Below are 17,416 nucleotides of genomic sequence, written 5' to 3'. Positions count from 1 at the left end.
CACACAGCAGACCAGCAGTAACAGAGAGACAACACACAACAGAGCAGCAGGAACAGTGAGACAGGACACAGCACACAACAGAGCAGCAGTAACAGAGAGACAGGACACAGCAGAGCAGCAGTAACAGAGAGACAACACACAGCAGAGCAGCAGTAACAGAGAGACAGTACACAGAATATGTGGTAGTTTCTGACCTACTGAAGGCCATAATCATCTGTTCCTCATGTCTGTCATTGCAAAAATCTTTAACCCTTTTCGTTGCTTCCCATAATCAATGTTAGTGGTTCAAACGGTTTCCACAGTAAGTGCTCCAATCCAACTGTTGCTCTTCCAGGCACTTGGCTAGACAACAATAAATTAAGCACTTCAGCCAACAGATTCTTTTCCACATCCTCCTTACTCTCTCCCTTAAGCTAAGATGAGGAAATGCAGCCTCAGCTTCATCTAAATTAAAATAGTCAGCTGATACAATTTAAGATTTATTGACTCTAGCCACTGCCAACACTCCACACCTGCAGAGTTTCTATATATTTTCTCAAGTCAAAAATGTGTTCGTGCTCCCTGCGTCTCACTTAACAAATCGCTATCCATATGATTATTTTCTAATTTGCTTCGCTGAATTCCATCAATTATTAATATGTTGACTTAACCATAACTTATTTGAGTAAAATGAAAATTTACACTATTCCAAAATTCTATTAATCGCCACTCACATTGTTTATATTCTTATCCTGTAATACTTTAATCCCACCTTCTCCTACTGCTACTATTTTAATGTGTCTGTAATATGTACACTCTCTACTACTGTAACTGTCACCGGTTTTATATACTGTACCTCCATCCGTTACTTTATTGTATTTATTACTAAAACCTCATTAATATATTTTGCGTGTATGCATTTTATAATTAGATGATATTAATCACGTTTAAACAGATCTGTCTGCGTATCCATTCACTTCCTGCACTTTTAAGACGCCCAAGACCTACCACAAAACTCTGTGGACAAGGTCTTAATACCACCTATGCAGAATGTTTCAAACACGACTTCTGCTTACCTATAACGGTGCACATGTGTGGATTCAGACCCTGCTCACAGAACAACGCAGCTCTGGGCCATCTATCAGCTGGTGCTGATAACCCTACTGCTGACGGTGTGGGTGCGTTTGAAGAGAATAGCCGGTCCCATCTTTATTCTGAGCTCAATGTTACAAACGAGGCATAGTCCAGAATATGTCTAACAGTCACACACAACACATATTTTTATACAGTTTTCAGAAGTGATTATGTAATCACCCCACCTTCTTTACATACATCTCCACCACTATGTTCAAACATACATTATTCAATATATGCAAATTGAGATTCATCATTATGCAAGTTAAACTTGACACCATTGTATCCCATTGGAAGATTTTTTTTAAACAAAGATGATCTCAACTCACACCACCAAACATCTGCTAAATGATGTGGTAGGTCAGTATCACTCTGCCCTTGTGGTAAGATAATGAACCTTGCTTAGCCACACAACTCTCAAAGAGGCTTTCAAGTCTTTTAAAAACAGAGATCTTTTTCAACACTAATGAAGTTATTTCTCACAGGAACAGTTCAGAGTAATCTGCCTTAGACTTGTACAGAAGCCTGTATCAGAACCTCAGTTCTGCACTTAGAGTCCCAAAAGGTCTCTGACCTTAAGATACCCCAGAAACATTATTCATGCTTTCAGACAGTCTTGCACCTCTCTGCACCTGCTACAGAGAGCTTTAAAGCCTATTATAATTATATCACAGATCACCTCATGAAAATACAGAATAACGATTGGCCTTTACCCCAACACATTTTATTACCTTATTTTTGTATAACCAGAGCTCTGTAGTTTACATACTGAAGCTGAGAGTCTCCTGTGATGTTTATCACTAATGATTAATGATAAATGTAACTGTGAGAAGTGTAGATAATTCACTAATGATTAATCTGTACTTCTCATAGATACATTTATCAGTAATGATTAATCTAAACATGCTGCACTCAACACAAGCAACAAATGACTGAAGTCATGGTGAAATACAAATACTTGATAGCTAGTAGACACTTAGCTTTGGTTAGTTGTCTGCATCAGCAAGTTTTGAATGGTCGAGTAGTCTCCTGTGACTTGTAGACATTGTTGATATCAGAATTGTATGCAGTTACAGAAAATGAATAAACAATAGGACAATAGTAAAGATTGGAATGCCTAAACTGTTATTCATGTGAAGGAATTTCAAAAACAGGAAATGGCATCACACAGGTGATGCTACCATCATAATAGCTCTTCCATCAAGTGGCACCATTCTGTTTGAAGAGAAATACATGGACTTCGTTCATGACCTGTGTCTCATATTTTGTGCATGCGCACACATACACACACACACACACACACACAATTAGTAATATCTTTTCATTATCATAAACTCATTTTGTGTTGTCTGTAGATCCTCTGATTGAACTGCATTTTGTACTCTATGTATTTCTTTGCAGACTATCTGGCTGTAATCTCACTGAAGGGTCTTGCAAATCTCTCACAACAGTTCTACAAACAGAAAATACATTGAGCGAGCTGGAGATGAATAATAATGACCTGCAGAATTCAGGAGTGGAGCAGCTCTGTGCTGGACTGAAGAGTTCACACTGTAAACTGGAGATTCTCAGGTGAGTTTCTGTTAATTTATTCTTAAATGGAACCATTATGGTGCACAATTTATCAAATGTGATTCTCCTCTTCTTTAAAGAAATTACAAAACTGCCTTGTAGTGCAACATTAACAGAGTTAAAATAAGGTACTGCGGAACAAAGTTATAGATCCAGACAAAACATTTCTGGTGAAACTAGCTGCATTTCATTAAATGAACACACTGTGGCCACAAAGAGTTACGTTTTACTGCATGATCAGGTTTACACAACTAGTAGTAAAAAATAAAGAAATAATAATAATAATAATAATAATAATAAGGAGGAGAAGAAGAAGAGAAGAAGAATTATTATTATTATTATTATTATTATCATATTTATTATTGTTATATTGTTATGTTGTTATTGTTATGCTGTTAGGCAGGCAGTATGGTGGCTTGGTGTTCAGTTCATTTACCCATCAGCATTAGGGTCTTGGGGTTGAGTCCCTCCCTCAGTGAAGTTTCTCTCAGCACTAGGGTCTTGGGTTCCAGTCCTTATCTGTGCAGGTTTCCTTCAGGATCTCTGGTTTCCTCTCACAGTCCATAAACACAGAAGTTAGGTTGATTGGATATTCTAAATTGTCCTCTTTGAGTTTATGTTTGTATAGTGATGGGTGGTGCTCTGTGTGTGTATATCCTCTGATGGTTGGTGTTCTTTGTGCATGTATGTTCAGTGATGGTTGGTGCATATATTGAATAATGTATGTTTGAACATAGCGATGGAGATGTTGTGTGTGATTGTTAGATATTCTCTGGACTATGCCACATTTGTATGTAATGTAATAAATACTGGACCAGCTATTCTTTTCCATTAATTTTTGAGTCTCCATGTTTATTTTCTATTTAAAGTGTACTTCATAAATTTATTAGAATGTGGGAAAAATCTAGGAACCACACTAGCTAGCTAATCAATGTTACCAAAACTAAGTCCAGGTGACTAGCAACCGCTATTGGATCTCCACAGGAAATTCTAGTCAGACTGATTCATCTGACACTGTTCATCTCAAAATGTTTCACTCGATTTATAAATGTGTAACTTTCTACATATTTTTGTATATGGTCTGCAGTCCTCTCAGAAATCAGTTTATTAGCTCCAGCTTTATCTAGCTAGCTACATATGAACATTACAGGGAAGTAATTAACTCTGCTCTCACTAGCAAGAATTTTTTGTAGAAAGTGCCCAAGTTAACTAGATATATTTTTTCTGTCAGATTTTGTCAATTTCTTGTCCACTTATTATTAAGTGTTCTTATGTCTCTCTTCAAAATTAATCTGGAAGCATCTGTTCCTCAATGACAGTGTTTAAACATAATATTTATTTACGATTTATTCAAACGGATTTCATTTTTGTACATCCTCACTGCAAATTTGGTATTAAATTACATTGGAAGTTGTATTAAAAAGTCTTACATCTGAATTGGGGGTGCCTGCAGACACAGTATCATATAATGCTCTGTGTGTGTGGGGGGGCGGGGTGTATTTGTGTTCACATCCAATATTTTGTGTCAGGTAGATCGAAAAGTTGATTAATTCTCTGAGAATTTGATTTGCCTATTAAAAGAATTGGCATCCAGTTCCCCATAAACATTAGTATAACTATCTGTGATTCTAGTTATTTGTTAGCTTTAGTTTAGCTAAATAAATGTTTAGATAAAAGTCTTATGAGTAAATGGTGTATTTTCAGCCATTAGTCACTTCATTTAAACCTTCTGGAAGATTATGTGGATAATAACATAGTAATCAGGGATTAGCCACCGTGGCTAATGTTGATTCCTTCATATGTATTTGAATCCGTTTGATACAGAATAAGGAGGATGTTGTTAATAGTATTGCTAGCTAATGGGATACCTACAGCCTAATAGTACATAGTCCAGTGTGCATATATATATATATATATATATATATATATATATATATATATATATATATATATATATATATATATAGTTTCACATTCAGTGAGAAAGTGCAGAACACTTCATCCTTCCTAACACACTGACCTGTTTGTCAGTGTTCCATAGATACTTAAAGTTGGGGTGGACCATCAATACTTATAGTTGGGGTGGACCATCTCAAATTTTGTAAAGTATATTTGATGTATTTGGTTGAATGTTTCACATTCATTGAGAAAGTGTAGCTCTGTCTCTAGAGTGTCTTTGTTACACTGATGTCTTATATTGGCTGGTCTGGGCCGCCAGGCTGTGTTAACTGAGTCTGGACTTTCTCAACGTGGTTCTGTGTTTAATATCAGTCACTTTGAGCAGATTGTCTGCTACAATGTTCTGTTTCATAGCCAGTTAATACTGCATTTTACTTTGTACTTGGGTTTGTGTGTTCCAGTGGGTGATGTAGTTTTGTTTTTGAAGTGATATAATTTGTATTTCAGTGATTTTTCTAATTTCAGAGGAATTATGATTTTTGACAGTTCTGATTTCTACCAGATAGTGATTTCATCTGAATCTCCCTCTCTTTTAATGTCAGGGAGTGTAACAGCTATGAGGAGGATTTCCTTGTAGTTTAAAGGGCAGTGAGTCACCGAATCAGATTTACATCAGATTTACATCAGGTTTCATGGAGATTTATAATGTCTTTATCTTTGTGTTATTTGTGAATTCAGTGTTTATACTTTTGTACCCAAACATGGATGATTTTATGCCTTGAATGTTCCATAAAGAGACAGATAATGGTTTCATTATTTAAATGAAGTATGAAAGGAAAAACACAAATACAAACAGATTCAAAGTGAGATAAACCTGTAAAAGTGAAGGAATATGTTGAAATTATATGTACAAATATGTACAATTCATGTATATAAACATACATATTAAAATGGTGTAATGACTAACCTATAAACAGTGATATTTATTTATTTGTCTTTTTATTTATTAACTCATTTATCTATTTATCTATTTCTTCATTAATGAATTGTGCCTTTGACATATGAGGTTGAGTATCTGTGTGATCTCTCCATCTCTGTAGTGTTTGTGGAGGGTGGAGGTTGTACTACAGAGGTGTAGGTCTGCTGTTTGGGCTGCATGTTGGGGGTGGGTGGTGATGGCAGGTGTACTTTACTGTGGATGGCTTGCTGGGCAGCTGGCAGAGATGCTCACAGTGTCCTTGTGCAGGTGGACGTGGTCATGAAGGCTGTGGATGCTGAGGTTGGAGTGGTGTGTCAGGTGCACATTAGCCAGCAGTGCACATCCACAGGAGATCTCTGCATTTATCTTGTGGATTGTAGCTGGATGGAAGTCTCTACTGGGCAGGATGGTAGAGATGGTGATTTTGGAGGAGGGGAAGGTCTCTGTGGAGGTCTGTGCTACTCTTCTTACTCTGCTACTCTCTTGCTTTCTAAATAATGGGGTGGCTTGGATTACCTGAGATGGCATGTGTAAGAAGCTGGAGGGCATTGCTGGTTCGGGAACACCAAACTTTTGCAACTTTAGATCCTGGGAAAAGCTGTTCCTCGTTTAAGAATTTTCCATTAAAATCAATTAAAATGACTATGCCTGCATCTGGAGGAATATTAGGTTTTTTTATCTGACTTAGTGTGGATGGACCGGACGGGGCTCAGTGTGGCAGTCTGTGGTTCAGAGTTGATTTAGTGTTGCTGTGCAGAATCAGAGGTCTGCTGGTTGGCTTTTAGACTCTGTAGCTCCTCCTTCAGGGTGATCATGCTACTGTCCCTGAGCTGTAGTTCATCTCTTTTAGTTTCTGTAGCTCCTCCTTCAGGGTGATCATGGTACTGTCCCTGAGCTGTAGCTCATCTCTTTTAGTCTCTGTAGCTCCTCCTTCAGGGTGATCATGGAACTGTCCCTGAACTGTAGTTCTTCTTTTTTAGTCTCTGTATCTCCTCCTTCAGGGTGATCATGGTATTGTCCCTGAGCTGTACTTTCTCTCTGACTGCACTGAGCTCCCTCCTGAGAGCCTCTCTGTCCTTCTGGAGCTCCAACACTTCTCCTCTCAGATGTTTGAATTCTATTGTCTCAACTTCCTGGAGAGAAAGACTTTCTCTTTGCTGGAATACCGTGATCTCCATTTGTCTGTGTTGTGCTGGTCTGGCCTGCATTGTGCTGGTCTGGCCTGTGTTGTGCTGGTCAGGCCTGCATTGTGCTGGTCTGTGAGGTGTTTTCCCATCCCTCCCCTGAACCCTGGGCTACGTGGCTACTAGTCTCCTCCTCCTCAGTTACTTTCTCAGTTTCTGCTACTGCTCTGATAAAGGTAAAGTTTTCCTGAACAGAGCAGAGGCCTCACTGCCTTGAAACATGATGGTGCCGTTGTGATAAATGTTCACAGTTAGGATGGTGTTATCCTCATCTTCATCTTCAATGACTATCTGTCTTCCATTACATATGCCCCTTTTTATATTTGGCTTGTTATGGCACAGAGAGCCCTGTGGCAGGATTCACTGTATTCTGTATATAACAGGAGACTGCTGATGGTGGTTTGGTTCACTGTATTCTGTATATAACAGGAGACTGGTGATGGTGGTTTTGTTCACTGTATTCTGTATATAACAGGAGACTGGTGATGGTGGTTTGGTTCAATGTATTCTGTATATAACAGGAGACTGGTGATGGTGGTTTGGTTCAATGTATTCTGTATATAACAGGAGACTGGTGATGGTGGTTTGGTTCACTGTATTCTGTATAGAACAGGAGACTGGTGATGATGGTTTTGTTCACTGTATTCTGTATATAACAGGAGACTGCTGATGGTGGTTTTGTTCACTGTATTCTGTATATAACAGGAGACTGGTGATGATGGTTTTGTTCACTGTATTCTGTATATAACAGGAGACTGGTGATGGTGGTTTTGTTCACTGTATTCTGTATATAAATGTAAATGTAAATTATCCTTTTATGTTTCATGTAATTTTCCACGTCTTCCTTGGCTTTATCCGTAGTTTTGTCCTTGTAGTTTTGCTGCAAGATGCTACTGTTCCACTCCTGTTAGCTGCTGTGTGTTTAGATGGTTTCTTGTGTTGTTGAGAAATTTCATCAAAATTGTTGTTCTCTTGTTTCTTACTTGAGAGTTGAGTTGTTGTTTTTTTTATCTCTTTACTAATTTACTTTGGTTTATCACATTTTAAAACCCTTGTACTTCTAAGAAAGTGTTCCAGTTAAACTTGATAGTTAAACATGACAATACTTTCTCTTATCTGTGTGTGTGTGTGTGTGTGTGTGTGTGTGCGAGAGAGAGAGAGAGAGAGAGACAGAACTATTATTTGTGTGTGTGTCTGTGTGTGTGTATGAGACAGAGAGAGAGAAGGAGACAGAAAGATCTATTTTGTGTGTGTGAGAGAGAGAAAGACAGAAGTATTGTGTGTGTGTGTGTGTGTGTGTGTGTGTGTGTGTGTGTGTGTGTGTGTGAGTGAGAGAGAGACAGACAGAACTATTAGGTGTGTGTGTGCCTCAGAGAGAAAGAGAGAGAGAGATTCAAACATTCAATCTATTTTAAAGATTCAATCTATTTTGTGTGTGAGAGAGAAAGACAGAAGTATTGTGTGTGTGTGTGTGTGTGTGTGTGTGTGAGAGAGAGAGAGTAAGTGAGACTGACAGACAGCTCTATTATTTGTGTGTGTGTGTGTGTGTGTGTGTGTGTGTGTGTGTGTACGAGAGAGAGAGAGACAGAAAGTATTGTAAGAGACCAAAGTATTGTGTGTGTGTGTGTGTGTGTGTGTGTGTGTGTGTGTGAAAGAGAGCGAGGAAGAGATAGAGCAGCCTGACTGATTGACTGGCGTCTACCTCTCACACGCCTGACTGACTGATGGGGTCTGCTTCACACTCCTGACTGACTGATGGGGTCTGCCTCACACTCCTGACTGACTGATGCGGTCCCTGACTCAGCTATTAAGCCTCCAGGATTCTCGGTGCACCACGCAGACAGAACTCAGGACCTCACTGGGAAATGCAAAGGCAGAGGAGAATGTTTCATGATCAATGACTCCTAGTGTGAGCAGAGGAATGTAAACACTAGTAAAAGATTCTGCTCTCTGCATTCTGTCCATTCCTCCATAATCACTACTGCAGTGTTCATCCCACCATCATTACTACTGCAGTGTTCATCCCACCATCATTAGTACTGCAGTGTTCATACACTAATATTCACTACTGCAATGTTCATTCCTCCATAATCAAAACTGCAGTGTTCATTATTCCATAGTCAAAACTGCAGTGTTTATTTCTACATAATCACACCTGCAGTGTTTATTTCTCCATAATAAATACTACTGTGATTATTCCTCTAAAATCACTACTGCTGTGTTCATTCCAACATAATCGCTACTGCAGTGTTTATTCCTCCATAATCACTACTCTGCGTGTCTGCCAACAATATTTTCGGTTTGTATATTAATGTGTTTGTATTTGTGAAACATTGAATGAGATCTGTGTTGTTCTGTTTCCTGTTATGGTGTTAGGGGTGGGATATTTTGATATTTGGACTCTGATTACGGTAACTGCCATTCACTGACTTATGAACCAACCATCCATTATTTGTTCATCTGTCTTAGGTTGCTAATGAATGTTATTTGTCATGTCTTTGTCCATTTTGTCTTTGATGAAGACACAGTAGTGTTAAATGTTGCTGTGTTTGTAAAATTAAAAGGCTGAAAATGTATCGGTGTGTTCCAGACCTTTCAAACTCTTCTTTACATTTTTATTAGCAGTTCAGATCTTTTAATTCATCATCCTCTGACTGAACTACATTATTTACTGTATTTACTCTTTTACAGACTATCTGGCTGTGGTCTCACTGAAGAGTCTTGCAAATCTCTCACATCAGTTCTACAAACAGAAAACTCTTCACTGAGAGAGCTGGAGATGAATAATAATGATCTGCAGAATTCAGGAGTGGAGCAGCTCTGTGCTGGACTGAAGAGTTCACACTGTAAACTGGAGATTCTCAGGTGAGTTTCTGTGACTATTTTTGAATGTAAATAAAGAGGCATTTTAAAAAGGTCAGTGTCAACTCCCTTATAGTACAGTATTAAACAAACATTGCCAGGCAAGGCAATGCAAGGAAATTTACACTTATTATAAAGTTCTCTTTGTTAAATATTTCTAAATATAGTTTTCTGTTGAAACCTCACTGCATTTCATTAAATGAACACACTGTGGAGACAAAAAGTTACATTTGTGATGCATGAGCAGATATTCAAGTCTAGAAGAGAAATATAATTTTGTAAAGAGAAGACACAAATGAGTCCTTGTCCACGTGTACAGGTGTGTTTATTACAATGCTGCTTCAACTAGGCGCTTTGGCATTTTGTCCACAAGCTGCATCTTTGTTCACCTGAGCGCAGAAATTTAGCAAAATGTCTTACAGGATGAATATATTCAGAAACTCCAACAACAGTGTTGTAAAATGAAGTGTTCTAATGTAAGATTTTCACTGAGTGATTTTATCTAGTTTATGTATGGAAACACTGTAAACATCAGTCATTCTAATCTCTCTGCAAATTAAAGCCCTTAAAGTCTTAATTAAAACATTTAAAGCTGAACCATTGAGGTTCTAGACACATTACAGGACACTTTTAAAATCACACATGATTCCCTTGTGTTTTTGGGTGGGAGACCCTGTTCTCATTATGATTTACACCGTGTGTTCAACACATGTTGAGATGAGCTGAACTGACAGCCGTGCTGGAGGAAAGAACGCAACAAGTTAATATTCATTCAATAGAACTGAAAGGTTTATTGGTTATTCCTTAAAATAAACCTGTGATCTTTCTCCACAGGTGTTTTTATGAAACATGTAGCTGGCTAATATTAGTAACCTTAAGCTTGCCAAGTTACAGTATACTGTTGGTTACTACACCTAGATACCTCATGCTAACGTCATATTAGCTTGACTTAGGAGTGAATGTTGGCTGCTAATTTTTTCATCAAGCCAGAGACAGCAAACAAAAATAGAACAGTGATGGTAGACGACGTGGAGTCAGCAGAGAGAGAAGCTGAGCAGACAGCTGACAGTAAACTCAGGACATCTGAACACAGTAGTGAGGAACAATGTTCAGCACTGGACGAGTGAACCTGTGGACTTAATTACAAGAGAGAAAGAAAGACACACAAGACACAGTAATCAGTAATCAGGAGATTAGGAGGAGAGAAGGAGTGAAGTGTGTGTGTGTGTGTGTGTGTGTGTGTGTGTGTGTGTGTGTGTGTGTTGGTGTGTGTATGTGTGAAAGAGCAAGGAAGAGAGAGCAGCAGAATTATTATCTGTGTGTGTGTCTCTGAAATAGAGAAAGAGAGAGACTTACAGATCTATTGTGTGTGTGGGGGGGGTGAAATAGAGAGAGAGAGAGAGATCTATTATTTGTATGTGTGAGAGAGACAGAACTATTATCTCTGTGTGTGTGTGTGTGTGTTAGTGTGTGTGTGTGTGTGTGTGTGTATGAGAGAGAGAGAGACAGACAGAACTATTATCTGTGTGTGGTAGAGAGAGAGAACTATTATCTGTGTGTGTGTGTGTGTTTGTGCGAGAGAGAGACAGAGAGAACTATTATCTGTGTGTGTGTGTGTGTGTGTGTGTGTGTGTGTGTGTGTGTGTGTGTGTGTGTGTGTGTCTGTGTGCATGTGAGAAATAGAGAGAGACAGAACTATTATTTGTGTGTGTGTGTGTCTGAAATAGAGAGAGACAGAGAAAGAGGCAGATCTATTTTTGTCTGTGAGAGAGAGACAGAAGTAGTGTGTGTGTGTGTGTGTGTGTGTGTGTGTGTGTGTGTGTGTGTGTGTGTGTGTGTGTGTGTGTGTGTGTGTGTGTGTGTGTGAAAGAGAGTGAGGAAGAGATAGAGCAGCCTGACTGACTGATGGGGTCTGCCTCACACACAACTGATTGACTGATGGGGTCTGCCTCACACACACCTGACGGACTGATGGGGACCCTCACACAGCTATTAAGTCTCCAGGATTCTCGGTGCACCACACAGACAGAACTCAGGACCTCACTGGGAAAAGCAAAGGCAGAGGCGAATGTTTCATGATCAATGACTCATTCTGTGAGCAAAGGAATGTAAACACTAGTAAAAGATTATGCTGTCTGCATTCTGTCCAATCAATACTGCAGTGTTCATTCCTCCGTAATCACTATTGCAGTGTTCATCCTACCCTCATTACTACTGCAGTGCTCATACACTAATATTCACTACTGCAATGTTCATTCCTCCATAATCAATACTGCAGTGTTCATTATTCCATAATCACTCCTGCAGTGTTTATTTCTCCATAATAAATACTACAGCGAATATTCCACCATAATCAATACAGTGGTGTTTATTCCTCCATAATCACTACCGCAATATTAATTCCTTCATAATCAATACTACAGTATTCATTACTCCATAGTCACTACTGCAGTGTTTATTTCTCCATAATAAATACTACAGTGAATATTCCACCATAATCAATACAGAGGTGTTTATTCCTCCATAATCACTACCGCAATATTAATTCCTTCATAATCAATACTACAGTATTCATTACTCCATAGTCACTACTGCAGTGTTTATTTCTACATAATCACTATTGCAGTGTTTATTCCTCCATAATAAATACTACAGTGATTATTCCTCTAAAATCACTATTGCGATGTTCATTCCAACATAATCAATACTGCAGTGTTTATTCCTCCATAATCTCTACTGCAGTGTTCATTCCTCCATAATCACTACTGCAATGTTCATCCCAACATTATCAATACTGCAGTGTTTATTCCTCCATAATCATTACTGCAGTGTTTATTCCTACATAATCAATACTGCAGTGTTTATTCCTCCATAATCACTACTCTGCATGTCTGCCAACAATATTTTCGGTTTATATATTAATGTGTTTGTATTTGTGAAACATTGAATGAGATCTGTGTTGTTCTGTTTCCTCTTATGGTGTTAGGGGTGGGATATTTTGATATTTGGACTCTGATTACGGTAACTGCCATTCACTGACTTATGAACCAACCATCCATTATTTGTTCATCTGTCTTAGGTTGCTAATGAATGTTATTTGTCATGTCTTTGTCCATTTTGTCTTTGATGAAGACACAGTAGTGTTAAATGTTGCTGTGTTTGTAAAATTAAAAGGCTGAAAATGTATCGGTGTGTTCCAGACCTTTCAAACTCTTCTTTACATTTTTATTAGCAGTTCAGATCTTTTAATTCATCATCCTCTGACTGAACTACATTATTTACTGTATTTACTCTTTTACAGACTATCTGGCTGTGGTCTCAATGAAGAGTCTTGCAAATCTCTCACATCAGTTCTACAAACAGAAAACTCACTGAGAGAGCTGGAGATGAATAATAATGACCTGCAGAATTCAGGAGTGGAGCAGCTCTGTGCTGGACTGAAGAGTTCACACTGTAAACTGGAGATTCTCAGGTGAGTTTCTGTGACTATTTTTGAATGTAAATAAAGAGCCATTTTAAAAAGGTCAGTGTCAACTCCCTTATAGTACAGTATTAAACAAACATTGCCAGGCAAGGCAATGCAAGGAAATTTACACTTATTATAAAGTTCTCTTTGTTAAATATTTCTAAATATAGTTTTCTGTTGAAACCTCACTGCATTTCATTAAATGAACACACTGTGGAGACAAAAAGTTACATTTGTGATGCATGAGCAGATATTCAAGTCTAGAAGAGAAATATAATTTTGTAAAGAGAAGACACAAATGAGTCCTTGTCCACGTGTACAGGTGTGTTTATTACAATGCTGCTTCAACTAGGCGCTTTGGCATTTTGTCCACAAGCTGCATCTTTGTTCACCTGAGCACAGAAATTTTGCAAAATGTCTTACAGGATGAATATATTCAGAAACTCCAACAACAGTGTTGTAAAATGAAGTGTTCTAATGTAAGATTTTCACTGAGTGATTTTATCTATTTTATGTATGGAAACACTGTAAACATCAGTCATTCTATTCTCTCTGCAAATAAAAGCCCTTAAAGTCTTAATGAAAACATTTAAAGCTGAACCATTGAGGTTCTAGACACATTACAGGACACTTTTAAAAGCACACATGATTCCCTTGTGTTTTTGGGTGGGAGACCCTGTTCTCATTATGATTTACACCGTGTGTTCAACACATGTTGAGATGAGCTGAACTGACAGCCGTGCTGGAGGAAAGAACGCAACAAGTTAATATTCATTCAATAGAACTGAAAGGTTTATTGGTTATTCCTTAAAATAAACCTGTGATCTTTCTCCACAGGTGTTTTTATGAAACATGTAGCTGGCTAATATTAGTAACCTTAAGCTTGCCAAGTTACAGTATATTGTTGGTTACTACACCTAGATACCTCATGCTAACATCATATTAGCTTGACTTAGGAGTGAATGTTGGCTGCTAATTTTTTCATCAAGCCAGAGACAGCAAACAAAAATAGAACAGTGATGGTAGAAGACATTGAGTCAGCAGAGAGAGAAGCTGAGCAGACAGCTGACAGTAAACTCAGGACATCTGAACACAGTAGTGAGGAACAATGTTCAGCACTGGACGAGTGAACCTGTGGACTTAATTACAAGAGAGAAAGAAAGACACACAAGACACAGTAATCAGTAATCAGGAGATTAGGAGGAGAGAAGGAGTGAAGTGTGTGTGTGTGTGTGTGTGTGTGTGTGTGTGTGTGTGTGTGTGTGTGTGAAAGAGAGCAAGGAAGAGAGAGAGCAGCAGAATTATTATCTGTGTGTGTGTCTCTGAAATAGAGAAAGAGAGAGACATACAGATCTATTGTGTGTGTGTGTGGGGGGGGTGAAATAGAGAGAGAGAGAGAGAGAGAGAGAGAGAGAGACAGAACTATTATTTGTGTGTGTGTCTGTGTGTGTGTATGAGACAGAGAGAGAGAAGGAGACAGAAAGATCTATTTTGTGTGTGTGAGAGAGAGAAAGACAGAAATTTTGTTTGTATGTGTGTGAGAGAGACTGCAGTGTTCATTCCTCCATAATCACTATTGCAGTGTTCATCCTACCATCATTACTACTGCAGTGCTCATACACTAATATTCACTACTGCAATGTTCATTCCTCCATAATCAATACTGCAGTGTTCATTATTCCATAATCACTCCTGCAGTGTTTATTTCTCCATAATAAATACTACAGTGAATATTCCACCATAATCAATACAGTGGTGTTTATTCCTCCATAATCACTACCGCAATATTAATTCCTTCATAATCAATACTACAGTATTCATTACTCCATAGTCACTACTGCAGTGTTTATTTCTACATAATCACTATTGCAGTGTTTATTCCTCCATAATAAATACTACAGTGATTATTCCTCTAAAATCACTATTGCGATGTTCATTCCAACATAATCAATACTGCAGTGTTTATTCCTCCATAATCTCTACTGCAGTGTCCATTCCTCCATAATCACTGCTGCATTGTTTATTTCTCCATGATAAACAATACAGTGATTATTCCACCATAATGAATACTGTGGTGTTTATTCCTCCATAATCACTACTGCAATGTTCATCCCAACATTATCAATACTGCAGTGTTTATTCCTCCATAATCATTACTGCAGTGTTTATTCCTCCATAATCACTACTGCAGTGTTTATTCCTCCATAATCACTACTCTGCTTGTCTTCCAACAATATTTTCTGCTTGTATATTAGTGTATTTGTATTTGTGAAACATTGAATGAGATCTATGTTGTTCTGTTTCCTCTTATGGTGTTAGGGGTGGGATATTTTGATATTTGGACTCTGATTATGGTAACTGCCATTCACTGACTTATGAACCAACCATCCATTATTTGTTCATCTGTTTTAGGTTGCTAATGAATGTTATTTGTCATGTCTTTTTCCATTTTGTCTTTGATGAAGACACAGTAGTGTTGAAATGTTACTGTGTTTGTAAAATTAAAAGGCTGAAAATGTATCAGTGTGTTCCAGACCTTTCAAGCTCTTCTTTACATTTTTATTAGCAGTTCAGATCTTTTAATTCATCATCCTCTGACTGAACTACATTATTTACTGTATTTACTCTTTTACAGACTATCTGGCTGTGGTCTCAATAAAGGGTCTTGCAAATCTCTCACATCAGCTCTAAAAACAGAAAACTCACTGAGAGAGCTGGAGATGAATAATAATGACCTGCAGAATTCAGGAGTGGAGCAGCTCTGTGCTGGACTGGAGAGTTCACACTGTAAACTGGAGATTCTCAGGTGAGTTTCTGTGACTATTTTTGAATGTAAATAAAGAGGCATTTATCTGGTCAGTGTCAACTCCCTTATAGTACAGTATTAAACAAACATTGCCAGGCAAGGCAATGCAAGGAAATTTACACTTTTATATTATATTATAAAGTTCTCTTCTCTAAATATTTCTAAATATAGCTTTCTATTGAAACCTCACTGCATTTCATTAAATGACCACACTGTGGAGACAAAGAGTTACATCTGTCATGCATGAGCAGATATTCAAGTCTAGAAGAGAAACATAACATTGTAAAGAGAAGACACAAATGAGTCCTTGTCCACATGTACAGGTGTATTTATTACAATGCTGCTTCAACTAGGCGCTTTGGCATTTTGTCCACAAGCTGCATTTTTGGTCACCTGAGAGCAGAAATTTAGCAAAATGTATTTTACAATCACACATGATTCCATTGTGTTTTTGGGTGGGAGACCCCATTCTCATTATGATTTACACCATGTGTTCAACACATGTTGAGGTGAGCTGAACTGATATCCCTGCTGGAGGAAAGAACTCCACTGAAAGAATCTCACTGTAGCTCCACAGATCTGCTGTAGTGTCAGCTGTGTCCACTCTCACTGTAGCCCCACAGCTCTGCTGAAGTGTCTGCTGTGTCCATTCTCACTGTAGCCCCAAAGGTCTGCTGTAATGTCAGCTGTGTCCACTCTCACTGTAGCCCCACAGGTCTGCTGTAATGTCAGCTGTGTCCACTCTCAATGTAGCCCCACAGGTCTGCTGTAGTGTCAGCTGTGTCCACTCTCACTGTAGCCCCACAGGTCTGCTGTAGTGTCAGCTGTGTGCACTCTCACTGTAACCCCACAGGTCTGCTGTAGTGTCAGCTGTGTCCACTCTCACTGTAGCCCCACAGGTCTGCTGTAGTGTCGGCTGTGTCCACTCTCACTGTAGCCCCACAGGTCTGCTGTAGTGTCGGCTGTGTCCACTCTCACTGTAGCTCCACAGGTCTGCTGTAGTGTCGGCTGTGTCCACTCTCACTGTAGCTCCACAGGTCTGCTGTAGTGTCGGCTGTGTCCACTCTCACTGTAGCTCCACAGGTCTGCTGACTTGTTTAGTTTTTTTTTTGTGTGTGTTAATGTAAATGGTTGATTTTAGTGAATAAATTATTTGTGTGAAGTAGCGATATTGTGAATCGAAGTTCTGATCCAGCTGAAACAACATGTGAATGGTCCTCTTTTCACCAGTATTTTACTGCACACATACAGTCCATGAAGGACAAACTCCAGGGACACATTTCATGTCAACAGCAGACATGAGATAGTTCTCACACACACTTAACTGACTGATGGGGTCTGAGTCACACATACACCTGACTGACTGATGGGGTCTGCCTCACACACACCTGACTGACTGATGGGGTCCCTGACTCAGCTATTAAGACTCCGGGATTCTCGTTGCACCACAAAGACAGAACTCAGGACCTCACTGGGAAAAGCAACAGCAGAGGAGAATGTTTCATGATCAGTGACTCATAGTGTGAGCACAGGAA

The 17,416-nt window shown here is 38.7% G+C and overlaps 1 protein-coding gene across 1 annotated transcript in view; it reads left to right on the top strand.

Annotated features, from left to right (window-relative positions):
* The window catches only part of LOC145659441 (NACHT, LRR and PYD domains-containing protein 3-like), a 61,746-nt gene extending 48,661 nt beyond the window's left edge, over window positions 1-13,085 (top strand). The window contains exons 7-9 of the mRNA XM_081722119.1: window positions 2,515-2,685; window positions 9,439-9,612; window positions 12,911-13,085. Coding sequence (XP_081578245.1) covers window positions 2,515-2,685; window positions 9,439-9,612; window positions 12,911-13,085 — 520 coding nt within the window. The remainder of the gene's footprint in view (window positions 1-2,514; window positions 2,686-9,438; window positions 9,613-12,910) is intronic.
* The last annotated feature ends 4,331 nt before the right edge of the window (window positions 13,086-17,416 follow it).

This window comes from Electrophorus electricus, chromosome 1 (assembly GCF_041902795.1).
Source record: "Electrophorus electricus isolate QZ-2024a chromosome 1, ASM4190279v1, whole genome shotgun sequence".
NCBI lineage: Eukaryota > Metazoa > Chordata > Actinopteri > Gymnotiformes > Gymnotidae > Electrophorus > Electrophorus electricus.
Note: the sequence above shows the minus strand (reverse complement) of the source record. Positions and strands in the feature narration are given on the sequence as shown.